At 36.8% G+C, this 24,982-nt stretch overlaps 1 protein-coding gene across 8 annotated transcripts in view; it reads right to left on the bottom strand.

Annotated features, from left to right (window-relative positions):
• Positions 1–24,982, bottom strand: part of OSBPL9 (oxysterol binding protein like 9) — a 194,087-nt gene that overhangs the window by 75,528 nt on the left and 93,577 nt on the right. For all 8 annotated transcript variants that reach the window (XM_040470213.1, XM_040470216.1, XM_040470214.1 and 5 more), the window contains one exon: positions 3,895–3,971. In XM_040470213.1, coding sequence (XP_040326147.1) covers positions 3,895–3,971 — 77 coding nt within the window. The remainder of the gene's footprint in view (positions 1–3,894; positions 3,972–24,982) is intronic.

Genomic DNA, 24,982 nt, shown 5'->3' with positions numbered 1-24,982 from the left:
AGTGAGAAGAGGAGTATGAGCGATTCTATTAAAAAGAAAAGACACTGGGGTGCCTGGCTGGCTCAGTTGGTAGAGCATCCAACTCTTGATCCCAAGGTCATGAGTTCAAACCCTACACTGGGCATGGAGCCTACTTTAAAAAAAAAAAAAAAAAAAAAAAAAAAAAAAAGGACAAGACAACACACACACACACACACACACACACACACACACACACACACACACACAGTTTGGCAGGTGGGAAGTTATCACCTAAGAGGACTCTCAACTCCGAAACTTCAATGGCTCAGAGAGTAACACTGTCATTAACAGAAACAGGAAAATGGGATAAAGAGATGGGTTTGAGGAAGAAGGAGATGACAAGCTCAGATTTAGCCATGTTGAGGTTGAGTTCCAGGGGGACATCTAACTGGCAAAATCCAAAAGGAAAGAGTGTAGGACTAAAACCAAATATGAAAAGATACATAAAAACGGGTGGGTGAGAGGTAAGGAGAAGTCACCTACATAAAAGTTTTAGATGAATCCATGAAAATGGTGAGGGCTACTGGAGGCAGAGGGAGTAAGGTCATAGTCTCAAAGGAAACATCATACATTCAAGAGGATGGATGTAGTATTAACTCTGAGAAAGTAAGCATATTTTTCTTTGAATGCAAAGCAGAGAAAGAAAGTATAGGTGAAATCACTAAGAACTATTGCAGTGAGACCTTTTTCTATAAAGAAGGGAGCAGGCTGTGTTAGATACTGCACACTTTAAAGATTTCACTGTGGGGATTTAATTGAAAATCAAGGAGTCAATAAGAAGACTGTTAAATAGAAATCCAATTACAGTTAGACAAAATTTAAATACAGCCATCTCAATTTTGTGACCCCTAATAGTACTAGAGGCTGACAAACCAAACAATGGGGGCCTTGGGGAATGGAAACCAGAATGGTATACAGCACAAAACATCAAGTGACAAAAAATTCTAAGGGTGATAGCAAAATCAGTGCTCGAGAAGCAGGCATAAGGTCTACATGGGAGGATGACGTAAGCAAAATTAGACAGGTATTAAATGGCCAGAAAAAACGAAGTAGAGCTCAGACCAAAATAAGAAAAGTTCAGAAGAAGTAAAGTGATAGAGGGTAAAGGTAAGAAAACTGTGGTCAAAGAGAAAACACTTTTAAATTCAATATTATGGAGGTAGTGCAGCCCTCAGTAACAACAAGGCCAAAGCAGTATCACTTAATGGCTAAAGTAGAGATGAAATTCAATGGAAAAAGAAGACATGTAAAGCCTTCTCCTGTGACCATATGCAAGAGAGTTCCATGAGTGCCTACTCCATAGTGCCTAATAGTACACTATACATCTCAATTTTAGTATATGTGCTGCCGAAGCGAGCACATACACTATACATCTCAAAGTACTCGATAAACAGCAATGGAAAAGCAACCTATACATCATCTGTTTCTTTGTTAATTCTTTCAATTATTTTTCATCCAACTAACAGTTATTAAGCACTCTTTAGAATGTCAGTCAGGTACTGGGAGTAAAAATGGTGAGAGTAGTTGCTGTGTTAGTAATAGCAGCTAACATTTATCAAGTTCTCACTATAGCTAGGAATGATTACAACAAATTTGCATTTAACTAATTTAATCATCAAAACAACTCTATAAAGGTAGGTAGTTTTATTGTTTTCATTTTATAGATGAGGACAGTGGAACTCAGACTAAGTTCAATGTAAAGAGTTAAACCTAAGTGGTGGCACTGGGATACAGACCAAGACATTCTGGCTCCAGAGTCAAGTTCTTCACCACATTTCACTATCTCTGGGAGGAAAATCTTTACTTTTTTGCCAATCAAATTAACATTTACTTACATATTTCTAAATGTCCTATCTTATGCATACATAAACTTTATTTAAAAATATATATTCTCTTGTATTACATGTATTTTAAAATATCAAAGCTATCAGAGTCTAAGACTTTAAAATTTTTCTTTTCTTCTTGTTACTTCTTCTGAGTGAAAACTCAGAAATTCCAAAAATGGATCAAACTAGGTACCCGACCTTCAGGAGTCTGCATCCTAATTGGGGAAGCTGGAGTAACACATACTTTAAAAGATAAACCAAAAATATAAATATATCATGAGGACTTAGTGAATTGTGCGACAAGTATGGCATTCGAAGGAAAGAGATCATTTTGAGTTTGGGGGATGGCTAGGAAGGGGTCAGTCAGGGGAGGCTCCACAGAAGAGATCAGTTCTGAACTGGGCTTTCAAGAAAAGCCATGGTATATAAAAGCAGAGTGGAGGCAGATGGCATTTCAGAGAGGAGAGAAAACATAATGTGCAAGAATGTGGAGACCAGAAATGAAAAGATGCATTCAGAGGAAATTAACTAAACAGCAGCAGCACTCTAGTAAAAAGTTGACATAGAGGTATAATGGTAGAAATGTCTAGAAAGGCAAGTTGAGAACAGATCACAGAGGGACTTGAATTGAATGTCAGTCTCACCAACCATGGAGGGAATCTCATCTGCCACATTCAGGTTAATAGGATTCTTAAAACACTTGTCTTCCTACTGAATCACAAATTTCCTAAAATGATGTCACAGTCATTTATAAAACTGCCTAAAAGCAAGCCTTCAGAAATTATGAAATTGCTTTTAAAAAGCATAGCTCAAAGAATAACTTACAGATCTCCTAGTTCAACTCCATATTCATTCTTATAATCTCTTAATAGCCACATCATTGAATAATGTTTTTTAAGTCTCTATTTGAACAGTTTCAGGTGATGAGGAGTTTCCACCTTGTAGGACCTGCAATGCCCTATATACCACTTTGTATAATCAAGCCAGTTCCTGGTACAGGACAAAAATCAGTAGAGAAAAAGAGTTATTAAATATCAGTTTTCTACAACTCAACCCTATAAATCAAAATAATTAAAACAAAATCCTCCAATGCCATAATATAAGCTCCTTCATTTAAGAATGAACTTGGAAAACTATCTGCAGTATGGTGGAGTAAACATTTGTTGTTTTTGTCATCTATCATCTTTTTTCTCTATTATGACTTTGCTTGCTGGGCACCATCTTCTACCCTATAAGCAATATGTTTCTGGTGAAGCAGGTAACAGCCCAGCTCCAGGAGTGAAAGATGTGACTGTGAAATTGTGATTGGTCAGGATTAAGAAAATGACTGGAGATAAGGTGATCAGCACTAATCCTATTGGTCTTACTATGGTCCAGAAAGAACAATAACCTACTGTGGAATTGGGAGTTCCTACAATATTTTCCTGATAGTATGTTGTACATCTCAACAATGGGAGGCTGAAATTGCTACAACAAAAAGAACTTATCTAAAAATAAAGGCACTCCAGAAGAAATGAGGCCTAGAAATAGAAATGGTGGATTTGGGTCCTCATGACATTAAGTGCCTACTTCAAACCACATTTCAGCCAGATTTACATTTTTCTTAAACCCAATTTGTCTTTTTTTTCCTTTTACTTTCACCCCAAAGAGTACTACTTAACACATATGGTAACTGCCAAATCCAGTAACAAGAAAAGTAGGTCAACTCATCAGTACTTATGTATTATTATACATTACTGCATAATTTAGTTGTATCAATAACCAATCATAGATACTAAATTTAAAAATGATCTGGTACATATTAACACAGAATTTCACATTGAATATGGCCTTGAACTGTCTTATTTCTAAATAAAAATCAGTATTTTACCCCATAGAAAGCAGAAGAAAAGGAATATACCTTTACTGATATAACACTATAAAGGCAAGAATAAGCAACTCAGAAATAAGAAATTTTCATTATATCATATCACAGTTATTTTAAAAAAACAGAAAGTAAACAAACAAAAACTAACGAACTATCCAGAAGCTATGTAAAGACTCTTACTTGAAGCTGAAGAGTATGTCTAAGAATTGTTTCTTCTAAGGCATGGATCCACTTCTCTCGCTCATCAGCATCGCGAGCTGAAATAAAATATTATAAAAATTAAACCGCTAATTTCTACAAGACAGTTTTATGTTTTAAAGTAAAAATTTTAAACCTCAATACTAATAGGAGAGGCTTTAGTTGTGCCATTTTCTTAATAGGTTCATCTTCCTATCCTTTTTATTTTTTTTTTTTTTTTAATTTTTAAATTTTTTTTTTCAACATTTATTTTTGGGACAGAGAGAGACAGAGCATGAACGGGCGAGGGGCAGAGAGAGAGGGAGACACAGAATCGGAAACAGGCTCCAGGCTCTGAGCCATCAGCCCAGAGCCCGACGTGGGGCTCGAACTCACAGACCGCGAGATCGTGACCTGGCTGAAGTCGGACGCTTAACCGACTGCGCCACCCAGGCGCCCCCTTCCTATCCTTTTTAAACATGCAATCCACTTGCAGCAATTTATAACAAAGGGAATAATTATGGTCAGTAATAGCAAGCTACACTTCACTGAGAACAACTAGAAAAGCTGGAAAAATTACTAAAAAATAATTGATTGGAGACAATAGAAAATAACAAGGTAATAAAGAAATAACAGGCCAAAGTCTAAAAGACAAACATCTAGAAGATAAGCCTTATATTGAAGGCCACTTCTCTCCTTATAAATTCCACCAAAGGAGTAGTAGACTGAGCAACGTACTTAAAAGCTTTGTCAGTATGTTTGGGCAGGAGCTGTATGGGAACTCTATGTATTTTCTGCTTAATTTTTCTATGAACCAAGAACCGCTTTAAAAAATAGTCTATTAAAAAAAAAAAAAAGCCTTGTCAAGGCAAAAGTTGGAAACCAAGGCCCACCACCAGTGGGGTCTCTAGTGAATAAGTCATGTTTCAATTAGGGTGTCATGGGGCTACACTTAATAGAGGGATTAAGAATAAAACAATTAAATTAACTGCTCAGTTCTGAATGGCAAAGAAAAATCTTCATGCCCAAAATGGATTAAAACAACCCCATGTTATTAGTGACTCTAGGTACCTGGCTAACAAAAGCAAACAAAATCTTTTCTGTAGGAAGATAACATCATTTCAACTGCTGAATCATCTCTATAAATAATTTTTTGATACAATGTCTAGCACATAAGTACAGATAGCCAAGTATACAAGGAGACAAAACTATACATTAATGAAAATCAAAAGACAATACAGGGGCATATAGGTGGCTCCGAAGGTTAAACATCCAGCTCTTGATTTTGGCTCAGGTCATGATCTCACAGTCTGTGAGCTCGAGCCCCACATCAGGCTCTGCACTGATAGTGCAGAGCCTGCTTGGGATTCTGTCTCTCTCCCCCACTCACGCTCTCTCTCTTTCAAAATAAATAAATAAACTTAAAAAAACATAATCAGCAAAATTTAAAACTCAGTGGATGAGCTTAACAGCAGAATAAATCAACTAATGAGACAATTAGAGAAGTGGAAGAGAGATCAGAAGAAACTTATCAGTATAAAAGACAGTAAGTCAAACAGATAGAAAATATTTTCAAAAAGGTAAGCAGGGCGCCTGGGTGACTCAGTCAGTTAAGCTTCTGACTTCGGCTCAGGTCACGTTCTCACTGTTTGTGAGTTCGAGCCCTGCATGGGGCTCTATGCAGACAGCTCAGAGCCTGGACCCTGCTTTGGATTCTGTCTCCCTCTCTCTCTTCCCCTCCCCCACCCATGCTCTCTTTCTGTCTCTCAAAAATAAATAAATGTTAAAAAAAAATTTTTTTAAAAGCTAAGCAAGCAATTGAGCTAAACTCTCAAACAATGCTAGCCAAAAGACAACAGAGTACTATATTTAATGGATAAAAGAAAATAGCTTCCAATCTAGAATTTGGTGAACGTCCTTCAGGAACTAAGATGAAATAAAGTCATTTTCAGACCAAAAAAACTAAAAATTTGTCACCAGCAGACACTCATTAAAGAAAATTTGAGGGGCACTTGGGTGGCTCAGTCAGTTGAGCATCCGACTCTTGATTTCAGCTCAGGTCATCATCTCACAGTTTGTGAGATCAAGCCCCATGCCAAGGTCTGCCCTGACAATGTGGAGCCTGATTGGAATTCTCTCTTCCCCCCCCCCGCCCCTTCCTCTCCCTCCCTCTCTCTCTCTCTCTCTAAATAAACTTAAAAAAAAAAGAAAAAGAAAATTTGGAAAGGTATTCTCCATGCCTACATGGATAATGTCTGATGGAAGGTGGTAGAAGCAGGAAAGAATGGAGTCACAAAAATGGTAAGTATATTAAACCATAAGAAACCTAGGAATAAACCTAACCAAAGAGGTGAAAGACTGGTACTCTGAAAACTATAAAAACACTGATGAAAGAAATTAAAAAGGACACAGAGAACTGGAAAGACATTCCATGCTCACGGATTAGAAGAACAAATATTGTTAAAATATTTACACTACCCAAAGCAATCTACACATTTAATGCAATCCCTCTCAAAATACCATAAGCATTTTTCACAGAGCTAGAACAAACAATCCTAAAATTTGTATGGAACCACAAAAGACTCAGAATAGTCAAAGCAACCTTGAAAAAAACAAAGCAAAGCTGGAGGTATCACAATTCTGGACTTCAAGTTATATTACAAAGCTGTAGTGATCAAACAGTATAGTATGGTACTGGCATAAAAACAGAAACATAGATCAGTGGAACAGAACAGAAAAGTCAGAAATGAACCCACAACTATATGGTCAATTAATCTTTAACAAAGCAGGAAAGAATATCCAATAGGGAAAAGACAGTCTCTTCAACATATGGTGTCGGGAAAACTGGACAGCAACATGCAAAAGAATGAAACTGTACCACTGTTTTACACCATACACAAAAATAAATTCAAAATGGATTAAAGACCTAAATGTGAGACATGAAACCATTAAACTCCTAGAGAAGAACACAAGCAGTAATCTTTTTGACATCAGCCATAGCAAGTTCTGACTAGATACGTCTCCTGAGGCAAGGGAAACAAAAGCAAAAATAACTATTGGTACTTCATCAAAATAAAAAACCTCTGCACAGTGAAACAATCAACAAAACTAAAAGGCAACCTATGGAATGGGAGAAGATATTTGCAAATGACATATCTGATAAAGGGTTAGTATCCAAAATTATAAAGAACTCAACAAACTCAACACCTAAAAAACAAATAATCCAATTAAAAAGTGAGTGGAAGACATAAATAGACAATTTTCCAAAGAAGAAATCCAGATGGCTAACAGACACATGGAAAGATGTTCAACATCACTCATAATCAAGAATACAAGTCAAAACCACAATAAGATAGCACCTGACACCCGTCAGATGACTAAAATCAGTAACACAAGAAACAACAGGTGTTGACAAGGATGTGGAGAAAGGGGAACCTTATTATACTATTGGTGAGAATGCAAACTAGTCCAGCCACTCTAGAAAACAGTATGGAGGTTCCTCAAAAAAGTTAAAAATACAACTACCCTATGATGCAGCAATTGCACTATTAGGTATTTACTCATTCAAAGGGATACATGTACCCCAATGTTTACAGCAGTATTATCTCCAACAGCCAAACTATGAAAATAGCCCAAGTGTCCATCAACTAATGAATGGATAAAGAAAATGTGGAATAGATATACAATGGAATATCATTCAGCCATAAAAATGAAATCTTGCCAGAATGATGTGGATGGAGTGACAGTATATTATTATGCTAAGAAAAAAGAGAAAGACAAATACCATATGATTTCACTCATATGTGGAACTTAAGAAACAAAACACATGAGCATAGAGAAAAAGAGGGAGAGAGAGAGGCAAATCAAGAAACAGACGTAACTATAGAAAACAAACTTATGGTTACCAGAGGGGAGGAGGGTTGTGGAATGGGTTAAATAGGTGATGGGGATTAAAGAGGGCACTTGTGATGAGCACTGGCTGTTGTATAGAAGTGTTGAACCACTAAATTGTACACCTGAAACCAGTATTACACTGTATGTTAACTAACTGGAATTTAAATAAAAAACCTAAAAAAAAAAAAAGAAAGAAAAAAACAGTTAAAAAATGGTAAGTACATTGGGGCGCCTGGGTGGCTCAGTCGGTTAAGCGGCCGACTTCGGCTCAGGTCATGATCTCGCGGTCCGTGAGTTCAAGCCCCGCGTCAGGCTCTGTGCTGACAGCTCAGACCCTGGAGCCTATTTCAGATTCTGTGACTCCCTCTCTCTGACCCTTCCCCGTTCATGTTCTGTCTCTTTCTGTCTCAAAAATAAATAAACGTTAAAAAAAAAAAAAATAATAAAAATTTAAAAAATGGTAAGTACATGGGCAAAACTAAATGCATATTGACTACATAAAATAATAATACCTTGTGAAGTTAAATACACATAAAATTAAATACAAACAACTGAAAATAAAGTAGGAAAGAGAAAATGGAGTTAAAGAATTCTAAAGTTCTGCATTGTTTGGAAAGAAGATAAAATTACCAATTAACATTAGATTTTGATAGCTGAAAGATTTATGTTGTAATTTTTAGAGTAATCACTATAAGGTTAAGTGTTTAACTTCCCACATAATAAATAAAAAAATCAGTAATGAAAAATAATCCAAAAATTTACAAGAAAGAAAAAAAAGAAACAAAATACAAGACAAAAAGAAAACATATGGTAAAATGGTAAAATTTTAACCCTAAAACACCAGTAATTAAATTAGGTATAAATGAAGTATGTAAATGTTCCAATTAGAAAAAAAAAGAATTTTTAAACAAGATTTTATGACACAAGAGATACTCATAAAATATAAGGATACAGAAATATTAAAAATAGGAGTATAAAAAAAGACAGACCATAGAAATACTAACTCTAAAAAAGTTGATATTATTCAAATCACACAAAATAGACTTTACCAGAAGATCAAGAGGCTCACTTTGCAAATGCAACAGAATTTTATCATCAAGAAGATACAATAAATATAAATTTATATGTAGCTAATAATATGTATTCAAAAATATATGTATATGGCAAAAACATATAGAATATAAGGAAAAATAGACAAAACACCACCATCATAGTGGCAGATTTTAATACAACTCATTCATCTCCCAATTAGATGAAGCAGACAAAAAATTAGTAAGCATCTAGAAAATATGAATAATCCCTGATGAATAAACTTGATCCAATGGACATACATAGAGCACTACACACAACAAATGTGAAACAGACATTCTTTTCAAGCACACACAGAATATTTCTAAAAACTGACCATACAGCAGCTCTTCCAACAATAGCCAGGTTATGGAAAGAGCCTAAATGCCCATCAACTGATGAATGGATAAAGAAGATACAGTTTATATATACAATGGAATACCACTTGGCAATGAGAAAGAATGAAATCCTGCCATTTGCAACAACGTGTATGGAACTGGAGGGTATTATGCTAAGTGAAGTAAGCCAGAGAAAGACAGATACCATATGTTCTCATGTGGAGCTTGAAAAACTTAATAGAAGACCATGGGGCAGGGGAGGGGAGGGGAGGGAAAGGGAAGGGAAAAAATAGTTTCAAACAGAGAGGGAGGCAAACCATAAGAGACTCTTAAATACAGAGAACAAACAGAGGGTTGGTGGGGGGGGGGGGACAGGTGAGGGGGTAAGTGGGTGATGGGCATTGAGGAGGGCAGTTGTTGGGATGAGCACTGGATGTCGTATGTAAACAATGACTCACAGGAATCTATCCCCAAAACCAAGACAAGAAAAGAATAAGGAACTGCCATAACTAAATGTAATGCAGGATCTTGGATTGAATCCTGGAAGAGAAAAGGAACATTAGAGGAAAAATCAAATGATTTGTGGTTTAATTAAAAGCATTTTAGCATCTGTGGTTTAATTAAAAGCATTGTACCAAATGAGTGGAAGATTCAGCTCAGGACATTAGAGCCTGAGCAAGATGAGGAGGGCACGCGGTAGTAACCCCTTATCAACAAGGGATACATTCCAAGACACCCAGTGGATGCCTGAAACCATGGACAGTAATGAACCCTATATATACAGTGTTTTTTCCTATACATACTTATGATAAAGTTTATTTATAAATTAGTAAGAGATCACTAATTAGTAAGAGATTAACAACAGTAACTAATAATAAATAGAACAATTATAACAATATACTGTAATAAAAGTTATGTGAATGTGGCCCATTTCTCACATACATGAATGCTCTTAAAATATATATATATATATATATATTTAATATTGTTTATTTATTTTTGAGAGAGAGAGACACACACACAGAGCGTGAGTTGGGGGAGAGGCAGAGGGAGGCAGAGAGAGAGAGAGACACAGAATCCGAAGCAGGCTCCAGGCTCTGAGCTGTCAGCACAGGGCCTGATGCGAAGCTCAAACTCACAGACAGAGATCGTGACCTGAGCCGAAGTCAGATGGTCTACTGACTGAGCCACCCAGGAGCCCCTTAAAATATCTTAATGTACTGTACTCACCCTTCTTCTTGTGATGATGTGAGATGATAAAATGTCTATGTGATGAGATAAAGTGAAGTAAATTAATACAGGCACTATGAAGTAGCATTAGGCTATTACTGACTTGGCAATATGTTAGAAGGATCATCTGCTTCCAGAACACAGTTAACTGTGAGTAATTAAAACCACAGAAAGCAAAACTGTGCATGAAGGGGCACTACTGTACATCATACCAATGGACAATGTGGCATGAGGCATCAAAGCCCAAAACAGGATGAAGAGGGAATCTACACAGTGGAAGAGTCCAGCATGAAGAGTCAGAAGACAAGAAAGGTGAAGAGGGAGTCTACATTGCAGGGGACAGAGTCAAGTGGGCACAAGGTTTCCAAGGCTGGGTGGAGTAAGGATGATATTCACACAAAGTAGGTGATGATAGGAACTACATACAGGAGGATTGGCCAAGTAAGTAAACACAACAAGGATAAAGGATTTCTCACTGTTGGAAAATAGTGTTACAAATAATGTAAGCTAGAAAACCAGAATGATTTCTGGGGTATGAGACTGGAAATGGAGGTATCGGTATGAACTCATGGTTTTGGCTATATAAATAAATACATATGGAAATATGGACATGGAGGCACACGCATGTATATAACATTTACATGTTTCTTAGCTATGAGAGAGCCTGGGTTCCATGACACCTAACAGTGCCAAATACACCTAAAACCAGGTATTGATTTCTGAAAGCCATTCTCCTTTCAAAGGTACCAGGGCTTCTTGGAAAAATGGTTGATTATAGAACTAGGAAGGAAGGGAGAAAATAAGCCTAGAATCCTTTTTTCTTTTCTTTTCTTTTTTTTTTTTTGTGTGTGTGTGTGTGTGCCAGAAAGTAAGTAAGGAAATGCTTTTTTTGTGCCAGAAAGTAAGGAAATACTCAGAGAATTATAGGGACATGTCAAAAAGAATACAGAAGTCAGCTTAAAGGGAATTCTAGTGGCCAAACTGAGGGCAATTTAAGCATCAAAATAAATAATGATAGTAAAGAATTATAGTCTGTTGAGTAAAACAAGATACTATGTTACTACTGATATATATATATATATACATATATATGTATATGTACATATATATGTATATACACACACACACTGAAAGTTTGATGAGGAATGGGATATTGGCATAGCTTCAAAATACTTCCCCACAAAATATTAACTAAGTTGGGAAAAAGATTAAATTTAACAACAAAAGCCTGGCAATACCACCTTAATGAGATGATTAAAGTAAATGTCATCAGTAATGGGATATATTGAAACCCTGTGATAAGAACACAGAATCATGTCTGTGATCTTTGAGTCAAAGACAGGTAATCTGAATCAAATTATAAAGAAACATCAGAAAAAAACAAACTGGGGGACATTCTACAAAATAATTAGCCTATAACCTTTAAAAGTGTCAAGGTCAGGGGCGTCTGGCTGGCTCAATCATTGGAGCATGAGACTCTTGGGGTTGTGGGTTCAAGCCCCACAATGGGTATAGAGATTACTTAAAAATAAAATCTTTAAAGAAAAAGTATCAAGATCATAAAAGTCAAGGAAAGGAAAGACTGTGGAACCATTCCAGACTGAAGGAGACTAAAGAGACATGATAACTAAATGTAAAATGTGATGCTGAACCAGATCCTCTTGCTATAAAGGACTTTATTGGGACAACTGGAAAAGTTTGAACAGAGTCTAAGGGTTAGAAAGCATTAAGGCATCAATGTTAATTTCTTGATTTTAATGGTTATATAGTATGTATAGAGGAAAACTTCCTTATTTGCAGGAAATATTTTAAAAAGCAGGGATGATGGGACATTCAATTAGCAAATTTCAGTTTGGGAGGAGGATTGTACTGTACTTGCAACTTTTCTGTAAGTATAAGATTGAATCATACTTTAAAAATCATATTTAAAATTATGAAAAATCAAAGAAGACATAAATAAATGGAAACATTTCTTCAGGGACTGTAAAATTCAATACTGCAACCTATTCAAATTAATCTATAGATTAAATGCAAAGCAAATTAAAATTCCAAAAGGCATGTTTAAACTTTGTCAAGTTGACTCTAAAATACAAAATGGTACAAAAGATAAAGAATAGCAAAGGCTTCCTGGAAAAGAGAGAGAAGGTTTACTGTATCAAATATAGAGTAATAAAGAAAATGTGGTATTAGAGCAAGGCTATATAAACACACCAAGGAAACAGAACAGAGCCCAGAAACAGGCCCACTCATATATATAAACACTTGATTTGTGACAAATGTGGCACCTAAGAGCAGTTAGGAACAATCTTTCAATATATAATTGTAGGACAATATGGGAAAAAAAGAAACCTGACCATACCTTTACTACACACAAAAATTAATTCCAGGCGTTTGCTTTATTCTTAACTGTGAAAGAACAACAAAGCTTCCAGAAGATAGAACAGGAGAATATCATCATAATTTGGGGATAGAAAAAAAGCTTCTTAAACAGGATACAGAACTAATTACAAAGAAAATGACTGATAAATTTAACTACATCAAAGTTAAGAATTTTGGTTCATCAAAAGACATCATTTAGAGAATGTCATAATAAGCTACTGTGACATACAGAGTTAAAGAACATGGACTCTAGGTTCAAACCTGAGCTTTGCTAGTTATTAACCATATAATTTGCAACAAATTATAAGCCTCAGTATTCTCATTTGTAAAATGACAGTAATAGTATCTACCACAAAGGGTTATTTCGGAGATTAAATGAGTTAATACAAATACAACACTTGGACAGGTAAATGACATAAAGTGCTCAATAAGCATTAAATTATTACTATCAGACTGTTGAGCATTAATTATGATCTGGCCCTGATTTCAAGGAGTTCAAAATCTAGTAAAGAAAGATTTGTATTTAACTATATGAATTCATGGCTTATGCCCACCACCCGCCCTGCCCCCACACACAAAGGAAGTGAATAAAAAAATCAGGGAAGAGCTCCTTGAGGAGTTACACCCTAAAGAATAAGAATTAGTTTGTTAAGTAGAGAGGGTAAGTACATCTTGAAAGAGAAAAGAACAATAATAAAGACACTGAGACATGAAAAAGGTATATTTGGGAAACTGGTTTAAATATGTCTAGAACATTGGATTGATTTGGGGAGGAGGAAATGGCAAAAGATTAGGATCCCAGCCCAAGGAGTACAAATGGACTTTATCCTTAAGACAATGGAAAGCCCTTAAAAAGTTCAAGCATGAGAATGACATGGTCTAATCTGCATATTAGGAACATCAGTCTGGCAGTGTTGTAGAGAATGAAAAATGGGGCAAAAATTGAGGGGGTCACACCAGTTAGGAAGTGGTTGTACCAGTAAGGCCAGAATTGAGAAATGGTTAGGGCATGACAGGGGTGTTATTCTCACTGCCATCAGTCCACCAAATGGTAATCATCTTTAAATCTGCCACCTCCTCACAAATGATATCAGATACCAGGTTCATCAGATTCTTCCTTGAGATAGTCCCTCTTTCTATCCTGTCTTTCAATTCCTAGTGACTACATGCTGGTTCAAGCAGTCATACAGTCTTATGTCTGTAAACAAAATATCATCACAAATGTAGTACATGTGTATACTCTGCAACCTCCAACACAGCCTGCACACCTCAGATTGAGCTTATATTGAAATGCTATTTAGGAGTGCCTGGGTGGCTCAGTCAGTTGAGCATCCGACTTTGGCTCAGGTCATGAGTTCATGGCTCATAAGTCAGAGCCCAGTGTCAGGCTCTGTGCTGACAGCTCAGAGCCTGGAGCCTGCTTCAGATTCTGTGTTTCCATCTCTCTCTGCCCCTCTCCACTCACGCTCTCCCTCTCTCTCAAAAATAAACATTAAAATTTTTTTTTAAAAAAAGAAATGCTAGGGGCGCCTGGGTGGCTCAGTCGGTTAAGCGTCTGACTTCGGCTCAGGTCACGATCTCGCGGTATGTGAGTTCGAACCCCGCGTCGGGCTGACTGCTCAGAGTCTGGAGCTTGTTTCAGATTCTGTGTCTCCCTCTCTCTCTGACCCTCCCCCGTTCATGCTCTGTCTCTCTCTGTCTCAAAAATAAATAAACGTTAAAAAAAATAAAAAAAAAAAAGAAATGCTATTTCTATTTTTAAAAACCTCAAAATTTGACCATATTCTACAGAATTCACCTAACCTCCCTGTTTAACAATAAAATCCCTCCACATCTTCCATTTCATGTTTGTTTTACATGAACCAAACCATCGTCTCAATGACCTTAAAACACTCTAAATTATCTTCATGGAATACTTCTTCCCTCTGTGAACCTTAACATTGACTTTACCCTTCCTTCCATCTACCTAAACATCACATGCCTCAGAATAAGTCCTAGTTCTCCTCAAGGAAGTCTTACCTAACTAGTCCAACAGCACTGATCTCTTTCTCCTTAAATGCCAATGCGTCATTCAATTATTCTTTGATCAAGTATTTATTGACTACCTATAAAATTTAATCTTATACTGCCCACACACTGTTATTTACACTTTTTCACGTGTTTATGTTTTGTCTCTAAGATTTTAGGTTTTCTGACAATATTAACCATAGTGTTTATCACAGTATTAGATATATCCATCCATCTTCCTATCCATCCATCCAACATTTATTTAGTAGCTAGTAAATACCAAGTACTGTTTAGAAACTGGGGATATATATTCAAATAAGACCCAGTCCCTGTTTGTGTAGAACATACACTCCAGTGACAGAAAACATATGCAAACTGACAACCGCTACTATACAGATGACTGAGTAAATCAGTGTAAGCAGAGTTCAAGGGGTGTACACTTGTGGAGATGAACTCAAGGAAGGCTTGAGCTCATCAAGGAAGCCTTCTAGAGCATGGAGATTAGAGTTGAGTTTTTAAAACTGAGTGAGGGGCACCTGGGTGGCTCAGTCAGTTAAGCTTCTGACTTCAGCTCAGGTCATGATCTCACAGTTCATGAGTTCAAGCCCTGCATTGGGCTCTGTGCTGACAGCTTGGAGCCTGGAGCTTGCTTCGGATTCTGTGTGTGCGTGTGCGTATGTGTCTGCCCCTCCCCCACTTGTGTTCTGTCTCTTTCTCAAAAATAAATAAAACATGAAAAAAAATTTTAACTGAGTGAGAGTTAGAGGCAAAGGTGTGGATGTGGAGGGAGGGAGGAGATAGAGAAAGGAAGAAGGAGAGGGAGATGTGAAGGAGGAGAGGGAGAAGGGATGTGTGGTGAGGGAAGCACTGACAAGGGAGGTATTCAAAGGTAAAGAGGGCAGTATAAGCAAAGGTAAACATGTGGCAAATTACTGTATGAGAATATAAACTAAGAACCAGAAAATATAGCCCATGCTTTGCTACTTTTTTCTAGTGTTGACCTTAGCAAGTCACACCATCTGAATACTCATTTTAGCATTTTCATTTTTTTTTTTCAACGTTTATTTATTTTTGGGACAGAGAGAGACAGAGCATGAACGGGGGAGGGGCAGAGAGAGAGGGAGACACAGAATCGGAAACAGGCTCCAGGCTCCGAGCCATCAGCCCAGAGCCCGACGCGGGGCTCGAACTCACGGACCGCGAGATCGTGACCTGGCTGAAGTCGGACGCTTAACCGACTGCGCCACCCAGGCGCCCCGATCATTTTAGCATTTTCAAATTAGAGGCTTACTGGCATAAAGATGGGCATATAGACCAATGGAAGAGAACAGAGGACCCAGAAATAAACCCTTGCATGTGTGACCAAATGATTTTTTTAAAAATATAATTTATTGTCAAATTGGCTAACATACAGTGTGTAAAGTGTGCTCTTGGTTTTTGGGGTAGGTTCCTGTGGTTCATCGCTTACATACAACACCCAGTACTCATCCCAACAAGTGCCCTCCTCAATGCCCATCACCCATTTTCCCCTCTCCTTTACCCCACCATGCACCCTCAGTTTGTTCTCTGTATTTAAGAGTCTCTTATGGTTTGCCTCCCTCCCTCTCTGTTTGTAACTATTTTTCCCTCTTCCTTTCCCCCATGGTCTTCTGTTAAGTTTCTCAAGATGCACATATGAGTGAAAACATATGATATCTGTCTCTCTCTGACTTATTTCACTCAGTATAATACCTTCCAGTTCCATCCACGTTGCCACACATGGCAGGATTTCATTCTTTCTCATTGCCAAGTAGTATTCCATTGTATATATAAAACACATATCTTCTTCATCCATTCATCAGTTGATGGGCATTTAAGGCTCTTTCCATAATTTGGCTATTGTTGGAAGCGCTGCTATAAACATTGGGGTACATGTGCTCTTATAAATCAGCACTTGTGTATCCTTTGGATAAATTCCTAGTAGTGCTATTGCTGGGTCGTAGGGTAGTTCTTTTTTGAGGAACCTCCACACTGTTTTCCAGAGTGGCCGGACCAGTTTGCAGTCCCACCAACAGTGCAAGAGGGTTCCCGTTTCTCTGCAGCCTCGCCAGCATCTGTTGTTTTCTGAGCTGTTAATCTTAGCCACTCTGACCAGTGTGAGGTGGTATCTCAGTGTGGTTTTGATTTGTATTTCCCTGATGATGAGTGACATTTAGCATTTTTTCATGTGTCTGTGGCCAAATGATTTTTGACAAGTGTGCCAACACAGTGGGGAAAAGTCAGTCTCTTCAACAAATGGTGCTGGGATGATTGCATATCCACATTCAAAAGAATGAATTTGGACTCTTATGCCATATGCAAAAAATAACAAAATAGACTAAATGTAAGAGCTAAAACTATTAAACTAGAAGAAAACAGAAAGAGAAAGCTTCTGAACACTGGATTTGGCAAGGATTTCTTGGATATGACACCAAAGGCCCAGGCAACAAAATGAAAAATTAGACAAATAGAACTACAACAAACTTAAAAATTTCTGTGAAAAGGAAACAATCAAATGAAAATAAAAGCAACGTACAAAATGGGAGAAAATAATTGCAAATTATATATCTGATAAGAGGTTAATACCCAGAATATATAAGAACTTCTATAACTCAAAAACATAAAAACAGCTTAATTTAAAAAATGGCCCAGGGACTTGAATAGACATGTCTCCAAAGAAGACATACAAGTACTAGCCAATCAGCACATGAAAGGGTACTCAACATCACGAATCATTAGGGAAATTCAGGTCAACACCACAATGAGATATCACCTATCAGGATGGCCACTATCAAAAGAACAAAAAATAGTTTTGATAAGGATGCAGAGAAGTTGGAATCCTTATGCCTTGTTGGTGGGAATATAAAATGGCACAGCCATTATGGAAAACAGTATGAAGTTTCCTCAGAAAATTAAAAATAGAATCATCATATGACCCAGCAATCCCACTTCTGAGTATTTATCCAAAAGAACTCAAAGTAGAATCTCAAAGAGATATTTGCACGACTAGAGCATAACATTATTCACAGCAGCCAAGAGGTGGATGCAACCCACTTGTCGTTGACAGATGACTAGATACAGAAAATGTAGAATATACATGCAACGGAATATTATGCAGCTTTTAAAAAGAAGGAAGTCCTATCACAAGCTACTACATGGATGAACCTTGAGGACATTATGCTAACCAAATTAAGCCAGTCACAAAGGGACAAATACTGCATGAATCTATTCACATGAAATATCTGAAGTAGTCAAAATAATAGAAACAAAGTAAAAATGTGTTTACCAAGGGCTAGAGAGAAGGGGCAGAGGGGGATTAGTATTTAGCAGGTATAGAGTCTCAGTGTCACAAAATGAAAAAGTTAGATTTGTTGCACAAAAATGTGAATATATTTAACACTACTAAACTATACACTTAAAATGATTGAGAGGGGGGTGCCTGGGTGGCTTGGTCGGTTGGGCGTCCGATTTCGGCTCAGGTTATGATCTCACGGTCTGTGAGTTCGAGCCCTGCGTTGGGCTCTGTGCTGACAGCTCAGAGCCTGGAGCCTGTTTCAGATTCTGCATCTCCCTCTCTCTCTGACCCTCCCCCATGCATGCTCTGTCTCTCTCTGTTTCAAAAATAAATAAACGTTAAAAAAATTAAAAAAAAAATAAAATGATTAATATAGTAAATTTAATGTTATGTGCTTTTTTATGATAATTAGAAATAAAATTGGAAGCTTGGACTAAATCATACTTTCTAGCTGAAAATTCAATACTCTATTATTCTGACTAACGTAGCTCACCTTCTCCCATTCTCCCATGAGTCAATAAACAAACCTCTACTCTGCTAGATCTAACAGGAAAAATCTCTCTGTGTATATGAAGCACCAATAAAATGTCTGGTTATTATTCAACCATAATATATTACCTGTTCATATGAAAAACAAAAACATAATAATGATATACACAATTCACAAATCACCTGCAGAGGCAGCTCTCTAAAAGTGAAATTAAAGCTACACTAATTCTGAGTGAATCCCTGCTAAAAGGGCTCTAAATTTAATAAATTAGTTAAAACAACTTATAAACAGTGTATTATTTTCCCCAAATTTGTAAAGATAGATCAACTCTTCCTCGTTTTAAAGTTTATTTATTTTTTAGTAATCTCTACACCCAACATGGGGGTTGAGCCTGTGACCTGCATATCAAGAGCTGCATGCTCCTCTTACTGAGCCAGCCAAGTGCCCCAACTCTTCCTCTTTTCATAATATTATTTATACACTCAGTTTATATCTAAAATTTCTTCTCTAGAGTCTATGTCTCCTCTTCATTACATTTTTCAAACTCTTTCCATTCTCTAAGCCAGTAGGTTACAAATTTTGTTTGGCTGTGACCCACAGTAAGAAATACATTTTATAACACGACCAGTTCACAAACACACATACATATAAAATTGGAACATTAGTTTCACAAAACAATGTCTGCTCTTACTACATTCCATACACATTGATATTTCCTCTGTGTTGTATTTCACTTTTTAAAAAATGCTGATCTTGGTCCATTAAATAGGATTCACAATCCACTAATGGAGTACTATCCATAGTTTGGAAAACACCACCCTAAGTCACCCAATGTCCACAAAGCTATTGCTTTCTGGTGTCTCTTGGGCAGTGTAGCGTAAAAGCTAAGAAGGTGGAGGCACCTGGGTAGCTCAGTCGGTTGAGCATCCAACTTCGGTTCAGGTTCGTGAGTTCGAGCCTTTCATTGGCCTCGCTGCTGTCAGCACAGAATCTGCTTCAGATTCTTGTCCTCTTCTCTCTCTGCCCCGCCCCTACTTGTGTGCTCTCACTCTCTCTCAAAACTAAACATTAAAAAAAAAAAAAAAAAAAAAAAAAAAAGCTAAGAAGGTTGGCTCTGATACCTATTTTTGTCCTTATTCAGCCAGATCTTGAGCAAGTTACTTAAACTCCCTAAGGTTTACTTTTCTTATATATAATCTAAGGATGATAATATTACCTATGGGGATGATAAGTGTAGCTAGACCTTATAAGGCTGTTGTGATGTTTAAATAAGATAATTAGGGGCACCTGGGTGGCTCAGTTAAGCATCTGACTCTTGAATTCATCTCAGGTTGTGAGATAGAGCCCACATCTGGCTTTTGGCTGACACCACAGAGATTGCTTGGGATTCTCTCTCTCCCTCTCTCTCTCTCTGCCCTTCCCTCGTGCAAACATGCTCTCTCTCTCAAAATAAATAAATAAACTTAAAAAAAAAAAGATAACTAATTTGTATATTTACCATAGTGCCTGACATATACTAAAATATCAATATACTATTCTCACAAATAGCCTCATAAGAAAACAATTCTATTAATAATCTAATAAATGATTAACCAGAGTAAATACGTCAGGAAGGGATTACTGGTAACTCCTCTAATTCCCAATAATGCCTGGCTTATACAGAAACAATATAAGGTACATAGAAGGAAAAACAATATTCATTAAGTAAAATACTTAAATTTTCAGGATTCTATAATCTTATCTCTTTTATTACATATTCACATTTCCTACATTATACATATTTGAAGCAGATTTTAAGACAAGTTTTCAAAATTCCTGTATTTTGCCATTCCTGATGCACTACTTAGGAATCTGTCCTCCTATAGACACATTTTTTTTCTCCATTAAGACATATGACAATTATGAATACGTTACTGACTGTTTGCAAAAGGAAGTGGTTATTTGCCTGTTTTGTAATTGTAGTAAAAAGAAGAATTAGCCTCTAAAATCAGGAAGGTCTCGCTTTCTCTGAAAGTTCTTTTGAAATAAAAACATTACATAAAAAACATGTTTACAAGATTAAGTGCTAAGATACCACTCAAATATCTACTGAGCCCCAATATGTATCAGGTACTGTGTTGGAGGTATAAGCAAGGAGAAGACAATCCATGATCTTAAGTAATTTATTCTCCTGGAAAGTACAATCACTTGGTTGGGTAGACATTGTTGAGTGAAGAGTTATCCTTACCCATTCTGATAACTTCTAATATCTGCTTACTAGAATCCTATTCATTCTTCTGGGCTACACTGAAATGTCACCTTCTCTATGTATATTGCTCATGATAGGAGGACCTACTCTCTCCTTCCTGAAATGTATTAAAATATTTCCAATATTCAGGTAGTATATAAATACATGCCATTTTCAGCCATTGTCTCAGTCATTAGGGACACAACTTCAAATAATAGTTTATAACTATAGCCCAGCAATAATCAGGGTCCAAATCTACTATTTCCCTACTAACTACCTGATACACTCCTCCAGGAACCACTATATTTCAGTTACATAGTACTTAATGCTCACGTAAGTTATAACTCCTGGATTTTCCTCAAGTTGTTTCCCCCTCAGCTGAAATGCCTGAGTCTTGTCTCTGTATAAGTAATAAAAGCTATCTCTATTGAGCTTATTGATACTTAATTTGTATCAGCATAGTCTGATGCATATCTAACCACAGTATTAACTAATTAAATCCTCACAACTACATGTGATAGGATAATTATTATTATTATCCTTATTTTCCAGAATATAGAAACAGAGTTTAGTATTTTGCAACGACATAGTACACAGAAAACAACAAATACAAATGAAATCTCTAGGCTTCATGCAACCCTACCTCTGTTATACAAGCCTCATCCCAAGCCCTTCTTGCTAGATAAAATCCTTAAGAGATAACAATATAAACCTTTCCAGGACACCTGGTTGACTCAGTTAGCTAAGCGGCCAACTTCAGCTTGGGTCGTGATCTCACAGTCCTTGGGTTTGAGCCCCACCATCAGGCTGTGTACTGCGGTTCAGAGCCTGGAGCCTGCTTGGGATTCTGTGTCTCCTTCTCTCCCTGCCTCTCCCCTGCTCATGCTCTTTCTCCCTCTCTCTCTCTCTCTTAAAATAATAAGTAAACACTAAAACTTGAGTTGTATCCACGAATTTCAAAAGGGGTTAATATCACCAACTACCTCAAAGACTTACTGTGAAAACAAGATAAAATAAGGTATATAACACTACTAGGGGTCCAGTGAGGTTAAGGTGTTTTTAAGGTAAAACCAATTTCATGATGATACTAGGAGGCTATCTGCATTTTTCACTGTGTTGACTTTTGCACTAATGGTGCAAGAGCAATGGTGATAAAACTGCTGGCACCTTAGCATGAATGGTAGCACCAAACTGAATTGGTAGTCGTATTTTTTACCACCATGCACTTGTAAGAAAACAATTCCTGTTTCACTTAAGAATGCCCTTGAAGGGGTGCCTGGATGGCTCAATTGGTTAAGCATCTGACTGGCTCAGGTCATGATTTCGTGGTTCATGGGTTTGAGCCCTGAGTTGGGCTCTGTGTTGAGCTCTGAGTTGGAGCCTGGATCCTACTTTGGATTGTGTCTCCCTCTCTCTCTGCCCTTCCCCCACTCATACTCTGTTTCTCTCCCTCTCTCAAAAATAAACATAAAAAAAAAAAAAAAAAGAATGCCCTTGAAGAAGCAAGTAAACATTATTAAATCTCAACCATATAAAGCATAAAATATATGCTTTATAATAGTCTACGTAACAAACAGGAACTAGGCGTAAGCACATCTGCTTACCAAAGTACAATGATTATCTCAAGGAAAAGTACTTGTGTAACTGAGTTATGAACTAAGTGGCACTTTTCTCATGGAACAGCATTTTTACTTAAAAGAACTGACAAGCTGTAGTATTCAAACTGGGGTATTTGGCAGACGTTTCCCTGACAATGATGGAAATGAGCCTGTTATTTCTGGGAAAGCTTGCAGTTTATGTTGTCAATTATAAAATCCAGACTTTCAAGCAAATATTAGAATTTTAGGAAACCTGTATTTGCCAGCCACCATGATAGTGACAGATCTCAATACTTAAAGCCTTTTCTGAAGAGTTTAGGGCAATATCAACAAATGTGATTATGTCACTTAATGGTATGTGTCAATAATTGTAAGATCCACATATGACAAATGCATGATGTTACAAAATCATACCTAGGGTAAAAAGATCCATCCAAAGTGCCAGACAAACCAATGGATTTTAATGTAATAGAGTATTTTCATATGTAAATTTCATTGTCATGGGTTCAGATTCCACATGGCAACTAACCTTTAAGAAACTACCACTTGTCAAGTTTTGATGAAGTATCATTCACAATTATCTAAAAAGGCTATTAAAATATTCCTCTCTTTTCTAACTATGTATCTGTATGAGACACTATTTTCTTCATATACTTCAACCAAGACATGTCACAAGATTGAATGTAGAAACAGGTATGAGAATCCAACTATCTTTTAAGCCAGACATTAAAAAGATTTACAAAAATGTAAAACAATGTCATTCTTCTCACTATTTCTCTTTTGTTTGGGAAACCGGTTATTTTCTCATAAAATGTTATTTGTAAAATGGGTTATTGATATTTTAAGTGAATACATAAATAATTTTTTAAAGCCCTCAGTTTTAATTTCTAACCTGGTAAATATCTATACCTATATATCTATATCTATATCTATATCTATGTCTATATCTATATCTATATCTATATCTATATCTATATCTATATCTATATCACCTACATAGACAAAAGCTCTTTGGTGTACTCAATAAGTTTGTAAAGTGGTCTTGAGACCAAAAAGTTTGAGAACCACTGGTGTATAATATATAAACATCCTATTAATTACATATTGATTGCTTCCTCCACTAAAATGTAAGCTCCTAGAAAGCAAAGGTTTGTCTTACTAGTTGTATTTCTACCACCTACCAAAGTGCCTTGCACATTTTATAGATACTCATTATGTATTTGTACATGGGTACAGAATGAATGACTGGACTGATGCTGAATGAAAACAATCCACTTAGATAATCCGGTGGTTCCAAGTGCCACTGACTGTAATTTGTAACAAGTTTGGACAGGCTGGGTAGTCAGAGGGTCTCTTTTTAAAAGAAAATAGGAAAGAGGTGTGTAGAGAGAAAAACCAATTCACGTTAACTCTAAATCTAAAATAACCCAAGCCAATGTTTTGATATTCAGGTTTAAGAGCCATAGTTTAAATAAACTGCTTACTATAATAAGAGCAATGGTGAGATCCAATTAAGGAAAAGTCTATGTATGTTTCTATCAAAGCATCTATAACAGTATAATGCTTTTTTGTTTACATTTTTTCCTCTTAAAATGTTTTTTAACATTTTTATTTATTTCTGAGAGGCAGGGAGAGACAGAGTGTGAGTGGGGGAGGGGCAGAGAGAGAGGGAGACAAAGAATCCAAAGCAGGCTCCAGCCTCTGAGCTGTCAGCTCAGAGCCCAACGCAGGGCTCAAACCCACGAACCACGAGATCATGCCCTGAGCAAGAGTTGGACGCTCAACTGAGCCACCCAGGCACCCCGATTTTTTCCTCTTCTTGCTCAACTGTGTATACACTGAAGTTTGGGATGGAGTCAGATGCATATTTTCTTAATTCTCAAAGCATAACATGTTCTTGGTAACTAATAAATATTTATAGGACAAATGATAATTTGTCATCTTCTCAAATGATACATTTTCAATGAAGTCTCCTCACTAGTATATACCAAAGCATGGCTCCCCAAACCAGCATGGCCAATTCCCTGTATGCTGCTTTATCTTTTCTCCATTGTATTTACTCCTTCTAACATGCATGCATGTGTGTGTGTGTTTATTTACAGTCCATCTCCTGCCATAGGAATGTAAGCTCCACAAAAGCAAGAATCTTTGTTTTATTTATGGATGTAACCCAAACCCTGAGAATCATCCCAGGCAAACAAGTGTTCAATAAATATTTGCTGAATGAGGAGTAATGATCCATTGATTTCATTGTTGATTTCATGGTTTTTATATATGAAATCTAAAAATAGGTTGGATTTCCTTAAATCATTATTTCTGTTCAGTATCCTTTAAAGCTGCCACAATTGACTCCCTCAAAGATCTAGGAATAGTTTTAGCTGAAGTCTCCAGACTGATGAATAAAACATAAGCAAATATTTACAAAAGGGTTTCTCTCATCCCTACAAATTCTGCTTTGACTATCTGAAGCAATACTATGCTTCTCCTGGACAGAGTCAGCATTGTATTGGGCAACTGGATATCTTTGATTCAGTCAAAACAGACAAT

The sequence above is a fragment of the Herpailurus yagouaroundi genome, unplaced genomic scaffold, assembly GCF_014898765.1.
Source record: "Herpailurus yagouaroundi ecotype Mexico unplaced genomic scaffold, PumYag 77, whole genome shotgun sequence".
Lineage (NCBI taxonomy): Eukaryota > Metazoa > Chordata > Mammalia > Carnivora > Felidae > Herpailurus > Herpailurus yagouaroundi.
The sequence above is the reverse complement of the archived record's forward strand: the minus strand, read 5'-3'. Positions and strand labels throughout refer to the sequence as shown.